Below are 20,477 nucleotides of genomic sequence, written 5' to 3' on the forward strand. Positions count from 1 at the left end.
TTATGTGATTCATGTTCTGGCTTCTTCTTTTTGCGTGCTGAAAAACTTAGAATAAAGTAGCTATTTCATAAGTAGTTTTATGAGCGTATCTGTGTGATTTGCAATATTTATGTTTTATGTATGAGAGTACATTAATAATATATTCAATGCATTTTTGAGATGAAAGTATTTATTATGTTTACTATTTTGTCCATCGCTGAAACAGTTAGAAATTGAGTTCAAACAGCGATAGGCAAAGAGTGTTTTTGTGTAGTATTTATTGGCTGAAGGCATATCGGCAATGAGATATAGACGCCAAGTAGATAGATAGGTAGATGTTATGGTTGTGTATGTCTTGATAAAATATATAATTTATTTGTTATTTGTAGCCTTATAACTGCATTAGACGGGATAATAAAGGCATGGCCAATAAAATTGCGTATGAAAAATTACCTATACATTCCTTTTTAGGAATAATTTAGTCAAGTTTTGTAGACGAAATTGAGCATCCTGTCTACGAGCTGTAAGTTCTTTTCTGCGGCTTAAAGTAGTAATACTCAAATTCGTTTACAAACTAAAGTGATCGACGGCGAGTTGGCTCTTGTAAAACCCATTTCTTTTTATTCTGAGTAATTAATTTTGCTCTTTTTGTTTTAATCCACGTACTTAGCTGGTATTCCGCCAGCTTTCCGAATTTTATTTTTTTATTAATTACTATCCTCTATACAATACACAATAAACGGTCTTCCAAAAAACAAGCTCGCACAAAACGTCGCTCGCGTAGTTACCCCCCAACTGTTTGAGTCAACTGGCCGTGCGGTGACTGGATAGCGCTGGTTGCGTGCAGGTGGCGCCGCCGCCGCCCGCAGCGCCTGCCGCCCTTCCACCGCCGCCAGCGCGCCCGCCCGCCGCCCGCCCACCACACGTGAGTAACGAAGGACCCACTAGGGGAGGGGGAAAGAGACATTGGTGGCAGAGTGAAGGAGATAAAGCTAGATGGAAACAGGAGTGCTTGGATCGTGAGGGAGTGTCAGGAGTGCTCGGTAGGTGAACGAGAGATGCAGGAGTTATCAGGAGTGATCGGAGGGTTAACCAGGAAAATATATAGATGTGCTAGGAGAATGTGACAAATGTGCTGGTGGGTGAGTGAAAGGGGATACCTTCGGTGGAAGAGACAGAAATGGAACGGTCGGAGTGTGACAGGTGTGAAAGGGCATCTGATTAATCTCACAAGTTGATACTTGACAGTATGGTAAGACAGGGAGAGCTTTGAGGGAAAGGATGGCTTGTTTGCAAATGGGTGTGTGCAAGATAGGATGGATGTAGCTATGAAGATAGTGAAAGTGGTTCTAAAGGTAAGAAGGTAACATCAGCGAAAGGGACAGAGTGACTAGTGTGTTCAGATGTGAGAAATATTGGTATGTGTTTAACCAATTCTATGAGGTGAAATGTACAATAAAATGAATAAACAAGCGGATTCGGGATTCCTAAACTGTGGTCACCAAATCATCAACACGAATGAAATCACAGTTCACAAAATCGACACCATAAGCCACAAATAATGCAATGCTTAATATTACGGTTGAATCTGCATGACATTGCCTTTTTATGATTATATTTGTATTATTTTATTTATTACCTTTATGCATTATAGAGACATAGTGCATGAGAATAATAGTGATTGTTTTAACGTTCATAGATTGCATGTTTTGTGTCTTAGAAGCACCATGTTTATCTCATAAGGTGTGTGGTAATGTTGGAACCAATGGAAGTGTGATTTGGTGCACTTCACCTATGGTTTGTCACCAATACACAAACATTTGTGGTACTTCCTATAACAAAACGAAGATCTCTGTGCGGCGCTCACTGAGATTTGGGGCGTTGCTTCGTTCTCCTTTGCACAAATTTACACTTTGCACTACCTTTGCCTATTAATATCTGTATTCTCTGTTAAATTCAAAGTCTTAAAAATTATCAAAGGTGGTGCAAAATTATTAACATTTCATAAGACCATGTAACATCTACCTTTCATCTCAAGGCTGATAACTTGCCCAAGCAACGGTCATTTCATGGCATTTCAACCAATACATATTTGAGTCATGGGCACCGTTTTCTAATTCAATTGTTTTTCCTTGGTTATCGGGTACAGAAATAGGATTGGTGATAGAAATCTACAATTTCAATTAAACCTGTCACAAAATACTATTTAACAATAACCTGTTTCTTATCCCTATCCAAGTTACGACTTGGTAAGTGTAGCAGCGATTTTACGGCATCCGTTTCAATATCACGTCCTCACTACTGGGGCACGGGTCTCCTTCCATTCGGAACGACAACAGTTTACCCAATGGATCGAATTAGATCCACGGCGTATTAACAAATCAATTGTCTTAGCCTAAAATCGCTGTGTCACTCGCCAACCCCACCCCCACTTCTCCCGTCCACACTACAACTGTCTGTACGGTGTTGCAGGTTGCCGACGGGTGGCGCGACGGCGTGCTCGCCCGGCAGCTGCGGCGGGGGCTCGCCGGCCGCGCCCGCCTCCGCGCCGCCGTCGCCGCAGCCGCAGACCACGCTCGTGCAGCATCAGGTAATGTGAACAAATGAGGGTGCATGAAAGGAGCCTCATGTAAGTCCAGCATACTCTGGGTAGTCAGTGACATACAACTAATCTAAGGGGATAATTCTTTTGCTACGGTGACAAATCTTGTACGGAGACAAGGATTTACCAGACACGCTAAGAATAAATAGTGAATGTGCAACTGTGACATCTGTTTACATGAAGAAAAATAGGCCTAAACCATTTAGGCTCTAAATGACATATGCCAACAGTACACGTGTTGAAGTCGGAAGTGTAGACTAGATGCATCTATATGAGAAAGCTTAAGACGGGGTAGTCTGGCGCTCATTGAAAGAGGCATGGCCAGCAGTGGACGAATACAATACGATTATGAGCTCCACCGCCCAAGCCATATAGAGTCGCAACTCACACACGTTCCTCGTATTACTGACTATAAACTTGTAAACTAACCCCCAACCTCCCCCCCACAGCTACACAGCAGCGCGCAGCTGCCGACCACGCTGCACACGCCGGCGCCCACGCCGGACCCGCTGGCGCCGCCCACGCCCGCGCCGCCCTCCGCGCCGCCCGCCAAGCTGTTTAGCCAAGTGAGTAGCATGTCATACACACAGCTGTACAGCAGCGCGCAGCTGCCGCCCTCCGCGCCGCCCGCCAAGCTGTTCAGCCAGGTGAGTAGCTTGTCATACACACAGCTGTACAGCAGCGCAACGACCACGCTGCACACGCCGGCGCCCACGCCCGACCCGCTGGCGCCGCCCACGCCCGCGCCGCCCGCCAAGCTGTTCAGCCAAGTGAGTACCTTGTCATACACACAGCTGCTCAGCAGCGCACAGCTGCCGACCACGCTGCACACGCCGGCGCCCACGCCCGACCCGCTGGCGCCGCCCACGCCCGCGCCGCCCTCCGCGCCGCCCGCCAAGCTGTTCAGCCAAGTGAGTAGCTTGTCATACACACAGCTGCTCAGCAGCGCACAGCTGCCGACCACGCTGCACACGCCGGCGCCCACGCCCGACCCGCTGGCGCCGCCCACGCCCGCGCCGCCCGCCAAGCTGTTTAGCCAAGTGAGTTGCATGTCGTAAAAACACGTCGTTTTAATAGAAATAGTTAAGAAAACATTCAAGGTGGCCTTCACGCGGAATGCTATACTTTTCTGCGTGGAGTCAGTCGCCTGTGCCGCGGCATTAAGAAAAGAAAACTCAGGTATACATAAGCGTACCTTATCGGATGCGTAACACAATTTTATTTGATTGTGCAATACATCTGTTTAGTTAGTAATATTGATAATGTCTCGCAGACGGCTAACCAATACGGAAGTGTGATTTGGGGCACATCGTCTCTGTGGTGTGTCACCAATACACAATCTTTTGTTGTACTTCCTATAACAAAACGAAGATCTCTGTGCGGCGCCCACTGAGATATGGGGCGTTGCTTCGTTCTCCTTCGCACAATTTTCGATAGAAATTAATTTTAAGCGTGTTTTAGGTGCACTTGTTTGTTAAGCTCTGCCGCGATTACTCGGCAAATTACCATAATGTCCATCTAACCAGCACCCTTCATCCCCAGGGCGACTCCCCCCCCAGCGGCGCGGCGGCGTCGCTCCCGCGCGAGCCGGCGAGCAGCGAGCTGCTGAAGCGGCCCGTGCTGCCGCCGGCCGAGCCCGCGCCCGACCCGCTCGAGGACGAGCACTCGCTGCACATGCTGTACGACTACACCACCGTGCACGCCTGGTGAGTAAGCCCCCGCCCTGTCTCCCGTCCCCAGAACTGCCACTGAGTAAGCTGTTATGTGATGGACGAGTACGAGTGCGATGTACGGAGAGCCGGAGCTAATGCGCCTGCAACGCGGTCTAAAGTTATGAGGACTGCCCTCTGTCCCTCACGAAGATCGTAGGGCTGCAGAATGCACTAGAGACAGTTTTGTCAGGTGCCAGAAGGTATTCATTACGCTAGCAACCTGAAAATTTATAATGATTAATAACCAACTTGCGTCTACTGTTTTATGGGCTGTGTCGCTAACTATCGTCCGAATACTAACTAACGGTCTTATTCATAAAAAAACCTTAAAGTAGGTTTACTGAGCTCAATAGTTATGGAACACATTAAGCCTATTTGAGGTTTCGTAAAAATCTCTATTCATAATAGTTCCGTAGACCTTCAATAACTATAGTGATGCTAATAGATTTCACAGACCAAACATTTTGACATTTACCCTATTAAGTTGCCGGTCCGACGAAACCATAAACAAAAATAGCGAAAACTTTCATTCATTTATCAATCTCTATTATCTATGTTAGCCACGGCGCGGCACTTAAAAAAGTTTACGTTGGCTTAAAGGCGCAGTTGGCCAAGCCAAAACCCACAAAAAAAATAATTAAATTTTTACGTTACCATGGCAACTTATTTTCAGCAAATATTAACTCACAACAAATGTCAAATCGTCAATAAAGCAGAACAGCTGTTGACCGGCCGCCATGTTTTTGTACAAGAGGAGGTTTACGGAAGGTGTCTAGTAGGGTCCAGCCAACTTTAGCATATCAAGGTTTTACGAATCAGTTGGAGAGTTCTTTAGCGCTATTCATCGTTTATGAATAAAGTTTTTTTGACATTTGCTTATAGCAGGCCTATAGGTCTCCCGTAACTTTTTATGAATAAGACCGTAAAAATATATCTTAGTCAGCGTTCCCACTACGCCGGACCGGCAGATCTGCCGAAAACCGGACACCGGACAGAGTGTTCACATTACATCGGATCCCGGAAGAAATTCAGACAGTCCTCAGTTGAATTTGGACCTGCGCGCACAATGGACGATGAAATTGTTGTGTTGTGGTGGTATCTTAATAGAAGGCAAAATAAAAGAAAACATTGGGTACACCCTATTTTACGGGAAAGATTTTCCATTCTTTTCATTTTACATCCAGGGGCGAGGGGAGCACGAGCGGGGCGAGCGGGGGACAGATACCGGCACAAACTCGTTCACATTACTCCGGGCCCGGTCGTTCTACCGGCAATTCGTAGTGACAAAACGTTCGGTAGAAATGCCGGGCTCGGCAAAAATGCCGGACCCGGGATAATGTGAATAGCTTCATATAAATTGTACAGCCACTAGCTCTTCCGGCAGATTTACCGGCGCGGCAGATCTGCCGGTCCGGCGTAGTGGGAACGCTGCCTTATATATTTAAGTAAGATTTCAAATGTCTAAAAACTGTCAGGGAATGGAACTGTAATTGCTACGTTTCTGAGAACTTCACACAGAGATTGCTTTTCACGGTGATAAGTAGACTCTAACCCATAAGTTTCGCGCATGGTTTACCATGTACATAGTAATTAACTTCAATATGCAGAAATTAACTACATTCCGGAATATATCATTAAATATCATCCATTAATCATTAAACCAACCATAAATCACATATTAATATACGTACCTATATGCTATAACTGTAACGTTATTTATTTTACAACGTTACCTACTTCATTATTAAACTTAATTACCTAAATCCATCCGCGAGCGAAAATGGTTCGTTTGCGCTTTGCTTCGCGGATCCCTAAAAAACTTGTCCAGCGACCGGTTCGACTCGCAGCGAGGCTTGGCCACTGCTATTCGCCGCTGCGATTGAAAACGTCTCGAGACCCTCGCTGAGTTTGTGCGTGCGCGCTTCTATCTCGTTCGCCAGCTCACCGTCACTAACGGCCGAGTCGTAAACATTACAATTACATAATTAATTAAAGGCAATTACGTACTTGTGTAATTAAATAAACTAAGTGTTGTACATGCAGTTCCCCACACTTCTTGGGGTCCGACGTACTGGTTGAGTACCTACTTACGACGGCACTGAGATCCGCCTGTCCACCACCGGGAATTAACTACGGAGCCGTTCGTTACCCACGACGCTTATTTACCGCCTCGAGAAGACGTCCCGTTATTCCTGGGCGGCTAAGGGGAGTACCTGACCGTAATAGCCGTACGGAGAGATTGAACCCGAGTGTAGGGCAACCCCACGAAATTTAATAAAGTTGTACGCTAAATAAACTTAATTTTCTTTTATTTATTTTTTTCCCACCGCCATTTAAGAGCTAGCTGCGACATTGGCGCCCAACGTGGGGCGAGAGTTTATTCAAAGAGTTAAAGAATTTATAACCGCTCGAAATATCAGTTCCGACAAAATGTTAAGGTTTGCTACGGAAATTTTCACCGGTGATGCTTTACATTGGTTCCGTAGCCTACAAGATTCCGTCTCTACGTGGGATGAAGTGTGCGATCGTCTAAAGGAAGACTTTAGTCAGTCGGATTACGACTACCGTTTCCTGGAGGAAATTAGAGCGCGAACACAGGGTGAACGGGAGAATATTACCATTTACCTTGCTATAATGTCGGGTATGTTTTCGCAACTGAATAAGCCACTGTCTGATGCAGACAAATTAGAGATCATTCTGCATAATATTCGTCCAACCTATGCTAGTGTGCTTACTTCTGTTTCGAAAATCGAAAATATTGAAGAACTGCGTATTTTGGCCAAAAATTATGAGGATGTGCAAGCTAGAATGTCACGTTTCAGTGAACCACCAAAAATAGGTCCTTCTACCTTAGCACCGAGTTTTGCCTATGCACACTCTTCAGATAGTAGGCAGGTTTATCCTGGTAGTAGGCAATACCAGCAGTTCCAACCAAATTATAGGTCGTTCAACCAAAACAGACCTGCACCTGTTACTTCAAAACCAGTGCACGCAGTCGAAAAGCAGAAATTTTGCCCTCGGTGTCGTGAGGACACGCATAGCTTACGGCAGTGTAAGGCTGAGCGGAAAATAGTATGTTTCCGTTGTGGCCGTCCCGATTTTCGCCATTATGATTGCCCTGATTGCCAAGGTTCAGCACCTAGTCATCAGTCAAAAAACTAGTACCTCAGAATTGTGGAAAAATTGACCATTTCAATAAGGAAGACTGGTCAAAATGGCTAACTTTTGTCAAAAATTTCTTTTCCTTTTATACCGTTTCTACAATTCTGAGACACAAACCACACGGTGATGGTAGACCATACGTAAGGATTAAAATTAATGACATGGAGGTCTGTGGCTTGTTAGATTCAGGCGCAGCAGTAACAATATTAGGAAATAATTCTCACAAAGAATTAAAGTTGGAATCGAGCGTTATTACCGATGAATCCATTAGTGTCGTTGCTGCTGGTGGTCAAACAATGAAAAGTGTCGGTTACATAGAACTGCCAATCAGATTTGAGGAAAATTTCCACATAATCAAAGCCTATGTGATTCCAGGCATTGATACTTCATTAATTTTAGGTGTTGATTTCTGGCGGAAGTTTGAGTTATGTCCCAAGTATCTTGGCTCCATTGACATAACTCAATCTGCTGATTCCCTAGGATCAATCTCACCATCCATTCCCGAAAAACACATCACATCTTACGACAATTTAGAAGAGGGTCAACGTGTTATTGTCGACAGTCTGGTTGAACAGTTTCGTGACATCTCTATGGAAAGAAAGGGTCTGGGAAGAACCTCTCTAATCACTCATCGTATCGATACTGGAGATTCTCCTCCTATTCGTCAGCGATACTATCGCATGTCTCCTGAAAAGCAACGCATCGTGACTCAGGAAGTAGATGAGATGCTGAGTCTTGACGTTGTGGAACCATGCGAGAGTGAATGGTCTTCTCCAGTCCTCATAGTTTACAAGAGCAATGGACAGCCCAGATTTTGTCTGGATAGTCGGAAACTAAATTCGGTCACTAAAAAAGACGCTTACAGCCTTCCATACATATCTGAGATCTTGGATAATCTCAGAGATGCTAAATTCTTGTCAAGTATAGATCTCTCGAAAGCTTTCTGGCAAATTCCGTTAGAAGAGCAGGACCGCAATAAGACCGCCTTTTACGTTCCTGGTCGTGGCACTTTGCGTTTTAAGACCACAGCTTTTGGTCTCACGAACGCGCCCGCGACTCAGCAAAGGTTGGTAGATATGATGTTTGGTCCGGAGTTCGATTTGAAGGTATTTGCGTATCTTGACGATATAGTGACAGTAAGTAGTACATTTGAGGATCACGTCTCTCTACTTAACAGTATCCTGGAGAAACTAAAACAGGCAAATCTGACTATTAACATCGACAAATGTCAATTTTTCCGTAGTCAGCTTAAGTATTTGGGTTATGTAGTGGACATGAATGGACTACGTACCGACCCAGAGAAAGTCGAGGCCATCCTTAACTACCCGACTCCCACCTGTAGGAAGGACTTAAAACGATTTCTTGGGACCGCTACATGGTACCGCCGATTCGTTCCAAACTTCAGTACCATCGCTGGCCCATTAAATAAACTAACTTCGAGCAATAAAAAGGCTCCACCGTTTGTTTGGACTGACGAAGCAGATGTGGCTTTTAGAAAACTCAAGGAGTGTCTTGTTTCAGCGCCTGTTCTTGTCTGTCCTGATTACAGCCTTCCATTCGAGGTCCACACCGACGCAAGTAATTACGGTGTTGGTGGCATGCTAACGCAAACCATTGATGGTGTGGAACGTCCTGTAGCTTATATGAGCAAGTCACTGACAGGTGCCGAGAAAAACTACAGCATTACCGAGAGGGAGACGCTTGCTGTTCTCACTGCACTCGAACACTGGCGTTGCTACTTAGAAAATGGGCAAACTTTTACCGTTTACACGGACCATTCTTCGTTAAAGTGGTTTCTCTCGTTAAATAATCCCACAGGTAGGCTCGCTAGATGGTGTGTACGTCTCTCTTCTTTCAATTTCGTTATCAAGCATCGTAAAGGGGTTGATAACGTTATTCCAGATGCACTCTCACGAGCCATCCCTGTATCCGCCATCTCTACAGCGGATTCTTTCAGCAATACTAGCGATTCTTGGTACAAGAAGATGTATAGTTCTTGTTTAAATACGCCTTCTTCGCTACAAAATTTTCAAATTCAGAACCATTGTCTCTATCGGTTGACAAAAAACATCAACAAAAGCCCCCTTATGTCCGAGTTTGCTTGGAAGGAGGTTGTTCCCAGTGAATTACGCGAGCAAGTTGTCTCGGAGAATCACACAGAGCCGACAGCTGGTCATCTGGGCATATTTAAGACCTACCACCGCCTAAGCTTACGCTATTATTGGCCAGGTATGCATGCTGACGTGGTTAAGTTTGTTTCATCTTGTTCCGTGTGCCTTTCTCATAAACTACCCAACCACACCACTCTAGGCGAGATGGGACGGCCCAAGCAGTGCTCGCGTCCTTTTCAAATGATTTCGATCGATTTTGTAGGCCCGTTACCTTCTAGTAGGAAGCAGAACGCGTATTTACTGGTAGTGGTATGTTGTTTTTCAAAATATTGCATGATGTTCCCCATGAGAAGAGCGACAGCTGTTGGTGTCATAAAAAATTTAGAGGACAGTGTTTTCTTGGTACACGGTGTTCCCCAAACAATTTTTTTGGATAATGGCTCGCAGTTTATTAGTAAGGAGCTTGAAGTTTTTTTCAAGAAATATAAGATACCTAACGTCTTCTTCACGCCCAAGTACACTCCACAAGTCAACACTGTGGAACGCTATAATAAGACGATCGTTACATGCATCTCCGTTTTTATCGAGAACGATCATAGGTCCTGGGATGTGAATTTGCCCAAGATCCAGTTTGCCCTAAATAATTCTGTTAGTGAGGTTACAGGTTACACCCCTTCTTTCTTGGTCCATGGTCGAGAACTTGTCACTTGTGGTTCTCACTAGACGCAGACTTAGGCAATGAGATTATATTTCTACCTCGGGACATCTATAGCGAAAACGTAGGTCACTTGTCAGGAATATTTAATAATGTACAGGCTAACCTTTGGCGAGCGCACCAGAAGAACACTTCTCGTTATAACTTGAGACGTAAGCCAGCTGAATTTGACGTAAATGATATTGTTTGGAAACGCACTTATTTTCAAAGTGACAAAGACAGCTACTTCAGTAAAAAGTTGGCTCCAAAATTTACAAAATGTCGCGTTACAAGCAAGTTATCTCCTTTAGTTTACCAATTAGAAGACATGAACGGTAAAGATCTTGGCAAATGGCACATCAAAGATCTTAAATTGGTTAGTTGATTTTATTAGGTTTTATTAAAAGTAGATTTAGTGCGGATTTTTTTTTTTTTTTTTTTGAGAAAAAAAATCCTTGTGCAGCGAGCGGGGTAATGTAACGTTATTTATTTTACAACGTTACCTACTTCATTATTAAACTTAATTACCTAAATCCATCCGCGAGCGAAAATGGTTCGTTTGCGCTTTGCTTCGCGGATCCCTAAAAAACTTGTCCAGCGACCGGTTCGACTCGCAGCGAGGCTTGGCCACTGCTATTCGCCGCTGCGATTGAAAACGTCTCGAGACCCTCGCTGAGTTTGTGCGTGCGCGCTTCTATCTCGTTCGCCAGCTCACCGTCACTAACGGCCGAGTCGTAAACATTACAATTACATAATTAATTAAAGGCAATTACGTACTTGTGTAATTAAATAAACTAAGTGTTGTACATGCAGTTCCCCACACTTCTTGGGGTCCGACGTACTGGTTGAGTACCTACTTACGACGGCACTGAGATCCGCCTGTCCACCACCGGGAATTAACTACGGAGCCGTTCGTTACCCACGACGCTTATTTACCGCCTCGAGAAGACGTCCCGTTATTCCTGGGCGGCTAAGGGGAGTACCTGACCGTAATAGCCGTACGGAGAGATTGAACCCGAGTGTAGGGCAACCCCACGAAATTTAATAAAGTTGTACGCTAAATAAACTTAATTTTCTTTTATTTATTTTTTTCCCACCGCCATTTAAGAGCTAGCTGCGACATAACATGTAATTATGTATTATGATAAATTTTTACGAACTAATTTATGTGCCCGGAACTTTTATGTCCAATGCATCCTCGGTACAGGTATGTTAAACTGTCCATTAATATTACGGCATGGCACCTGAATTATTTTATGAAAATTCTTCATTTTCTTAACCCATACTTTATTTATATTATTTATTTTATAGTTATTTACTTATCATTTTATTGCGGGGCTTTCTAACGGTCGCGTTCTCACGTCAAAAGCAATACCAAGAACGTAAACTAATTCACTATAATTATGTCCATTCAGGCTGGAGCATCCCGTCAAGCGGTTCAAGACGGAGGAGCCATGTTTCAAAGAAGAGATGGCGCTGGGTGCGGGGTCAACGGCCGACCTGTATGAAGGCCATGACCACACCAAGATGGCCGCCACAAGACTCAACCACGACATCAAGCAGGAGAAAGAACAGGTTAGTCAATGAAGATTGTGATGAAGACTTCATTAGGCTAGGATGGGTAGGTGAACGAAGGTTAGAGTTGAGGACATTGGCGATACGACATTATTCATAAATAATTAGGTTACATTTTCATCACCATCACAAGAAATCGTTGAGGGAGTATTCATTTGTCGGTCTCATCAGAGGTTCTTCCATATCAACGAGCGATCTTCCATCAATCACTTGAGCCTTAGAGCTAAGTTTCCTCATCAAGCAAGTCTTCCGGCCTCCGTGCCGCGCCGCGGACTCATCCTTCAGTCCTAACCTCCGTGTGGTTTGCAGGAGGACGTTAAAGAGTACAAGAATCTGTTTACCATCAACGGCCTGTGCCCCACGCTAAAGGACCTCGACCAGATATTTGACAACTCGGACGACGCCAGCGGCGATGAGTCGGTAAGACTTGTGAGTGTTGACCATTGTCCTTTATTACTCTTCTAAGTTAACATTAAGCACAGACGCATAACACACCTCCTTTCGGCAAACAGCCAGTCTTCCTCAGGCCTAGCAAAATTTAACAATGCCTGGATTCCATATTACTTTAGTCTCCTTTCGGCGGTGAGGGTAGAGTTAATTGGATCTGTCGTTTTCATACTTTCCTTTCCGTGTTTCGGTCCTTGCACATTTTATCTTACGTTTGTGTGTCCCATGGTGCCTTATATGACGCGCTACCATGCTAAATTGGTTTGTGTATTTATTGCTATTGATTACTCTTGCAATTTTGGTATCTGGCTTTTGTGTGTCCCTGCATTTTATACTTCACTTGAAAACAAATTCAAAAACTAAACAATTTGTACTTACAATACTAATAATTGACCCTTAAAACAATCCAACCTCCGCGTATATTAAGCATTTGCACAGGCACCTCACAAAAACCTCCTCAATCTTTGCTACGTCCAACCCCACCTAACCTCTAACCCCTCATTCCAGCTGCAAGTCCAAACGCCGCCGGACTCCAACAAGTCCACAGACGACAGTCGCTGCGTGGCCGGCGGGCGCTCAGTACGTGCCGAGGAGCTGAGCAAGATGTTCCCGACGCCGCCGAGCATGGAGCCCCACGCGCAGCCCAGCCCCGGGTTCACGCTGACGGACGACTGCTCGCACACGCCGCCGCCTGATCCTATTGAGGTGAGGATGTTTTGAATGGCTGGTAGACTTGTATACAAAGGTAAATAGTGTTTGTTACCCATACAATAAGGAGAAATATGTAATTTTCACTGAAATAAATCAGTATCAAACATTCAAATCGACTTATCCGTAGATAGATATTGATGCGGATGTAATTCTGGGTTATGAGGAAACCGCATTTTTAAAATATGAAATACATACAAGCTACTTTGTGCTGCGGCCCGACACAATGTGCTTAATCCACTCCAAGCATCACGTAACACGTTTAAACCGCGCTCGAATGCCGCTTTATATTTTGAATCCACCTTTATATCAATAAAAACACCAGACTAACACATTGTTCTCCCGCAGGACTGGTCGTACGTGTTCAAGCCGCCCACCGTGTGCAAGTACGTGGGCTCGTCCAAGTACGCGCCGCTGACGTCGCTGCCGTCGCAGTGCGCGGGCGCCGTGACGCTGCCGTCGCACGCCGTGTACCGCCCGCGCTGGCAGCGCAGCGAGCGCGAGCCGCCGCCCGCCGCCGCCACCACCGGTACTTGTGCTGTATAATTCTCGAGAGTTGACCAAGAATGAATGAAGAATGTTCACTCCGGCAATGCTATGCTGCAATGTCAATTGCACTCTTTCCTACTTTACCTCTATACTACTAAGACCTCTGAGAGTTGAAACTGTGTTGCGTCAGCCCTAAAGGGGCTTATAAATACAATCTCGCAGTTTCGTATCTTTACATGATCACAAATAAAACGGACGCAAATTGTCCTGCTTATGAAAATTATAAGACTGAGAGTTGACGCCGTCTTCAATCAATAATTAATTACTCCACATGAGCCCCGTATCCACATTCAACAAGATGTTCTTCTATTACTAACACAACCCATTCCCCCACAGCAGGCTCCAAGCGTCCAGCATCACCCCCCGCGCCCGCGCCGCGCTCCGTGGCCCCCCTCTCCGCTCCCGGCTCGGCGCGCCCCTCCCCGCGCCCCGCGTCGCCCGCCCCCGCCGCGCCCGCGCCCGCCTGCCCACTGCTACTCAATGTGTTGTTGGCAGACACGGTGCTCAACATCTTCAGGGACCACAACTTCGACAGTTGCACGCTGTGTGTGTGCAATGCTGGGCCTAAGGTTAGTGGGTGAGGTGGTTGATGGGTCGTGGGGAGGAAGCTTTTGATTTTTTGCACTAACGTAATGAGCAGTGTTGCTTTTTTGCAAGAGTTAAATTTGATGGCAGATGAAGCGATGCAACGTTACTTTAGTGTTAGATAGTGTCAAACAAAAGTTTTCTACCCGTCTTTGTTGTATCATAATTTATATTTTTATTGTCTGTATACTGAAATGGTTAATATTTTATAGTAATTTTGGTTTATTGCTTTTTAATATTCTACCCAACTGGTACCCTATTAAAAGAATCGCGATAACGCAGAGCAGGAAAACGCGATATTAATCCAAGAACTAACCCTTTTACTCGTATCAGTTGCCAACACAATCAATCAGCCTATAAACACTAAAAATGTACCTTAATGATTTAGCATCGAGCTCCGGGCCTGCCAAGGCAACCGACCGAGTTGAGTATCACCTTCTCTCCCCACTGCCTCATACTAATATCATTCCATTTTCCAGGTGGTAGGTAATATCCGTGGCGCGGACGCGGCGACGTACCTGTTCGGGTCGATGACCCCGGGCGAGTCGCCCCCCGCGTCCCCCGCCGCCCCGCACGACGACGACCCCGGCCGATGTACCTGCGGCTTCAGTGCGATAGTCAACAGGAGACTGTCGCATCGCGCCGGACTGTTCTATGAGGACGAGATGGAGATCACTGGCTTGGGTGAGTTGGGTTTTTATTTACTGCGATGGATGGATGATGGAATGGTAGGATTTTGGAAACGAAAGCAGTGCACCCACCGACAGTAAATAGGTCCCTACAGGACATAGACCTCCTTTAAGACTGGAGAGTTGTTGGCATAACGGCTGATATTATATGGGTGGTACGGATGTTGCGCAATTCTCATCATCACCATCAAGCTTTTATAACCTACTGCTGAACATATGCCGCCCAAGAATCGCCTCATCATTCTACCTGCCACTGCTGACTAACGATGTACTTATGTCACTTTGATATAAGTACAGTGCCGGCAAAAAAAAACTTTACATGGTAAAAAAATTACGTTAAATTGGCGCGAACATTCAATAATAACATTTGCTCAGTTTTAAGTGACTGCGAAGAGATAGGTTTGCGGGGATGTTACAGCACGTTCCCGTCAACCAATCAGCGTCTTGTTTGATTAGTATGTTTCGCACGCTCTTGGTGTATGGTGCATTTTGAATAGTAAAGTCCGTTATTTGAGCGCGTCGTATTTTAATAATTGCTTTTGATTACAATAATATCATTTTTATCGCACAAAATGGGTCGGAAGAAGCTTAAAATAGAAGAAAAAGCACGAACACTGACTTTGCTTGAGAAAGGAGACTCTGTTCTATCTATTCTATCATGGCGAGCTGATTTTCCGCATTTAGCCTCCAAGGTGGGCCATTATGCGTGAAAAAGGAGACTCTGTTATTAGCATGGCACAAGATATTGGCGTTTCAAGAGAGGCCACTTATCAACTAAAGAGATTGGCTAAGTCACTGACTCACTGCCACCGAAAACTATCCCAGAACGAAAACCAGGATCCGGAGCACCAAAAAAACTTCATCCAGGACAGATACGATGCTGAAGTGTTGTCTCAGCCGCCACTGAGCTCAAAAATAAACATCCTGAGCTCCTTCAAAATTAAGACTGATTAACGTATTTTTGATGTTTTATTCGCCATGTAAAGATTTTTTTTGCCGGCACGGCACTGTACATGAACAAATCACAGTACAGTAACAAATCTTCCCCTCTTACAGCGGAGGAGCCGGCGTCGTGGTCGCGCTCGCGGCTCGCGGACGTGGCGCCGCAGGTGCTGGCGGCGTGCTGCGGCGTGAGCTCGTGCGCCGCCGCGCTGCCCCGCGCTGCTCGGGCAGCCCGCGCCGCGCCGCGCTGCTCCCGCCCTCTCAACCACCGAGAGTAAGTGTAGCTGTGTGTGAGGTATATGTCACCGTGGCGCCGCAGATGCTGGCGGCGTGCTGCGGCGTGAGCGCGTATATTATGCCCCCACAAGCCTAACACAAGCAAGCTTGTGCTGAGAGAGTTGTCGGGTAAGGAGGCAACCCGACTGTCAGATGATTTCAAGCCGCCCGAAGGCATCTGACTAGGCTTAACGACTGCTGTCGAAGCAGCAACCGGGACCCACGGCTTAACGTGCCGCCCGAAGCACGGAAGCGGCCAGAAAAGCACCACTTGAAATTGGTCACCCATCCAATGGCTGACCGTGTCAGTTGTTGCTTAACCTCAGCGATCAGTTACGATCACTGAGGCCCGCTCGACTACGGCCGCTTCATGGTTGTCTCTAATAAACAAATAAATATAATTACGATTACACCTGAACACCACCACCACATTTCTAATGTAATACTTTCTCCGTCAGATACCTAGACGGCGGCGCGGCGGCGAGCCTGGCGCTGCGTGCCGCCAGCGCGGGGGCGCGCGCGGGGGCGGGGGCGGGGGCCGTGCACCGCTGGCCGTTCATCTCCGCGCGCGGCCCGAGGTCGTCCCGGGATGTCGTCAGGTGTGTATCCACAGTTTTGTAATCGCTGCACTGAAGTAGTGCAGGGATTACAAGATTTTTGAACCTTGGTTTAAGTTGCGTATCGTGAAGTGTCACTGTCAAAATGTAAGGCAAATTATGATGAGCACAAATATATGGAAGCTGGGACCATCACCAATAGAAATAAGTGATACGTCGTTGAAAAGGTATTTTTTTGCAGAATATGAATAACGGAAGCGCTAGTCCTGATTAACCGTCCAATCAGAATAATCGTACCTTTAAGTTTTTATATTTTATCTCTGTAATTTTAATGTTTTTGTAATTTTTTCAGTCATTTTTATCTTTTATAACAAAATGATCATCATTCATTATAGTATTATATTTGTTTATTATCTCAGTAAATAAAACCAGTTAAAAGTAACTTCTCCCATTTTAATAATACGTGTTTACGTGTATTACGCCTAACTGTCATCAGGAGAGAGAGTGCAATGCCATAGAAAAATACTTCCTTCCGACGAATATATTTCAAAATGGACAACTTATACGGATTTGTCGTCATAATATTTTTTGCTCACTTGAAAAGAGCTATCCAACGATGTATGACTCATCTTTATTGGACATAGGTCCCAAAACGCCCATTGTCATTTGTTAGTTCCAAAAGTGACTATGTTGGCGCTGTTCTTTTTCCATATGTTTGTGTAGTAATGAAAACAGTATCGAATTACCACGTTAGCCCGTGATAGGCCCTCTTTATTGTTCGTTAACATAAGTTTTCACATTAATAATGAACTAAAATAACCGATGTGTTGTGTGTTGTTTACCAGATTGATGCGTCGCCTACGGCCGCTGCTGCAGGACGCGATCCAGAAGCGGTGCTGCGGCGCGCGCATGTGGGACGGCGTGACGGGCCCGCTGACGTGGCGGCAGTTCCACCGGCTGGCGGGCCGCGGCAACGAGGACCTGTGCGAGCCGCAGCCCGTGCCGCCGCTGCTCGTGGGCCACGACCGCGACTGGATCTCCCTCTCCCCGTACGCCATCCGCCACTGGGAGCGCCTCTCCCTCGAGCCCTACGCCTTCGCGCGCGACGTGGCCTACGTGGTGCTCGCGCCCGACGGCGACGCGCTCACCGAGCCGCTGCGCACGTTCTTCCGCGAGCTGTCCACGTCGTACGAGTCGTGCCGGCTCGGGCGCCACCAGCCCGTGACGCGCGTGGCCCGGGACGGCATCGTGCGCGCCGCGCCCGGCCCCGGCCCGGACGACGCCGCCGCCGACGTGCCGCCCGGCCGCCTCAACGACTACCTGCGCGCCTACCGCGAGGCGCTGCGGGCCACGCTCGTGCCGCAGCTCGCGGACCTGGCGCTGGACCGCTCGCTGTTCCAGCACGACGTGAACCGCACCACCATCGCCACCATGGAGCGGCCGTCGCCGTCGCCCATGAGGCCGCCGTCCACGCCGGACCACCCGGCCACGCCCGGCGAGCCGGAGCCCGAGCCGGCGGCGGGGGGCGCGGGGGCGGGCGCGGCGGGGGGCGCGGCGGGCGAGGAGGAGGAGGGCGGCGCGCCCGCGCTGGTGGTGTACGTGGTGGAGCCGCCGGGCGCGCACCGCCACCGCGCCGCCGCGCTGCACGCGCTGCTGCGCCTCGCCGCCTCCCTCGCCGACCGCCTACACCACCACAACCCGCTCGTCAAGGTCAGTCACATGCACAAGTATCACACATATTGGTAGATGATAAAGGCGTTTGCTATTCTTCCAATAATGGTGATTTCAGAAGTTCGGAAACTTGTTCGAATTAAACTTTATTTGCTCTCTTTGCCTCTGTCTATTTTATTAATTACCTAAGCTGTAATCGGCTTATTTCTTATGAATAATTCAACGTTGCTTGCACGCAAATATTCACTAGTTTTGCGTCACAATATTTTGTCGCTATTTCTGTTCAAGTTACGTGTATCGCAGTATACACCAACAATCATCCAATGAAAACAACTGGAAATATAGAATAGAATAGAATATATCTTTATTGAACACCACAAATTAAAACATACCAAGAAAACTTATAAACTAGGAACAATGAACAATAGGTGGCCTTATCGCTAAGAGCGATCTCTTACAGGCAACCTACTAATGTGTATCCTCTATCGTTTCCAGATAATCTCGCTCGAAGGCGTGTGCGAGACGTGGGGCGTGGGCGGCGGCGCGCGCTCGGAGCTTCGCTCGCTCTCGTTCTCCGTATTCACTGGGGCAAGGAGACTGCTCACGCACACCAACAACGGCAAGTCGCTCACCGGCTTCGGGACTGCGGCTAATGCCAACCTGTTTCTGAGTAATAAGGATGTGAGTATTTTGTCTTTTCTACTTATTAGATAGATAGATAGAATATTCTTTATTTGTACACAAGAATAGATTATACAAAGCTTAAATATAAACACATAGGTACAAAAAAGGCGGTCTTATCACTAAAAGCGATTTTTTCAAGACAACCTTTAGGTGGAAGAATATTTATGTTCAGATAGGGTCAAGTGTACTAAAGAATGATTATTACTTATCAATTACTTATTATAATGTTTCATAAAATTCCGAATAGGGTCAAAGTTCAATTAATACTGAAATTTGGCGGTCACGATCTACTTATATTATGTCGGGGTGTACGACCTCCTTTCGTTTCAACTGTACCTAATGTAATGTATTGACCTGGTTAGTGGGACTGACTAGCTTGCCTTTTCTTTTCCAAAAAAAACCAGTCCAGCTATAGTGTTTGTTCGTTACAAACATGCTCAAAATAAGAAGTGTAACCTTAGAGAAGAACGTTTCTGAGTGACCTATGGCTTATATACTGAATATTTGATATTCTGAATCTGTCTAATAACAATCTACTAAACCAACCCATAACCATTACAGGAAAAGAACCGTCTCCCGTACAAGCTCTTCTCCCCGCTGTGGGTGTTAGCGCCACCCAGAGCCACTAAGGACATGGCGGACAGCTGGGGGCAGGCGGGCGACGCGGGCGCGGTGTTGTTCCTGTCGTACTGCCTGTCTCACGACCAGCGCTGGCTGTTGGCGGCTGCTACTGATGCGAGGGGCGAGCTGAGGGATACCACGGCTATTGATGTGCACGTCCCACACAGGTATGTTGATCGATGTGATGTAATAAGTGTGGATGTGTTATAACGATAAACTTTGGGTAATTATGTGTTAAATTTCGTTCACCTAAGGACATTTCTTCAGACATTTTCTTTAATGGGCTTTCTTTCACAACACAGTGCTCTGCGTCCCTCCCTACAATTGCCTGTTTGTTTTCTCCTCTTTATCGCTATTTCGACAGATATGTTGTCTTGTTGGTAACCATACTTCTCTTCCTAATTGCCTCAATATTTATGAATCCTTACTAACAATAACTATTTCTACAGATCGCGACGGAGACGCGCGGCGCCGGCGCGGCGGCTCGGGCTCACGAAGCTGATGGACTTCACGCTGGGCGTGATGAGCCAGTCCGCGCAGCCGTGGCGCCTCGTCGTCGGCAGGGTCGGCCGGATCGGACATGGGGAACTAAAAGGTAGGTTTACTTGGACATTTTGATCTTTTGCTTGCGTTTCTGGTTTGTGAGCTGAATGTTGCGATTAGCGACAATGGTGGACCAATTTGTCGAGCGACTCGTGACCCCAGATATATTATACTGGTTTAATTCAGCAGTCAAACTGATTGTGAATTGAGCGACACGACGTTGGTCGAAATGATTGGGTCGTTTAAAGTTTCCCGCTGCCCGAATCTGGACATTTTTGATAGATCTCTTTGTTTTTTATCAAGCTCGTTATTTACTGACCACAACAGCGACACCTTCGTAAAACTTGTGAACTTTTAATCTAATTAACTG

At 46.4% G+C, this 20,477-nt stretch overlaps 1 protein-coding gene across 9 annotated transcripts in view; it reads left to right on the forward strand.

The window, feature by feature from the left end:
* The window catches only part of LOC105393657 (mediator of RNA polymerase II transcription subunit 13), a 59,896-nt gene that overhangs the window by 32,063 nt on the left and 7,356 nt on the right, over positions 1-20,477 (forward strand). For 5 of the 9 annotated variants that reach the window (XM_048623692.1, XM_048623697.1, XM_048623700.1 and 2 more), the window contains 16 exons: positions 827-904; positions 2,452-2,569; positions 3,031-3,147; positions 4,124-4,287; positions 11,676-11,835; positions 12,145-12,264; positions 12,790-12,987; positions 13,339-13,519; positions 13,876-14,108; positions 14,604-14,808; positions 15,870-16,029; positions 16,490-16,630; positions 17,434-18,298; positions 18,755-18,940; positions 19,505-19,731; positions 20,014-20,159. In XM_048623692.1, coding sequence (XP_048479649.1) covers positions 827-904; positions 2,452-2,569; positions 3,031-3,147; positions 4,124-4,287; positions 11,676-11,835; positions 12,145-12,264; positions 12,790-12,987; positions 13,339-13,519; positions 13,876-14,108; positions 14,604-14,808; positions 15,870-16,029; positions 16,490-16,630; positions 17,434-18,298; positions 18,755-18,940; positions 19,505-19,731; positions 20,014-20,159 — 3,299 coding nt within the window. The remainder of the gene's footprint in view (positions 1-826; positions 905-2,451; positions 2,570-3,030; positions 3,148-4,123; positions 4,288-11,675; positions 11,836-12,144; positions 12,265-12,789; positions 12,988-13,338; positions 13,520-13,875; positions 14,109-14,603; positions 14,809-15,869; positions 16,030-16,489; positions 16,631-17,433; positions 18,299-18,754; positions 18,941-19,504; positions 19,732-20,013; positions 20,160-20,477) is intronic. The other 4 variants (XM_048623693.1, XM_048623694.1, XM_048623696.1 and 1 more) reach the window with 4 other exon arrangements.

The sequence above is a fragment of the Plutella xylostella genome, chromosome 10, assembly GCF_932276165.1.
Source record: "Plutella xylostella chromosome 10, ilPluXylo3.1, whole genome shotgun sequence".
Taxonomy (NCBI): domain Eukaryota; kingdom Metazoa; phylum Arthropoda; class Insecta; order Lepidoptera; family Plutellidae; genus Plutella; species Plutella xylostella.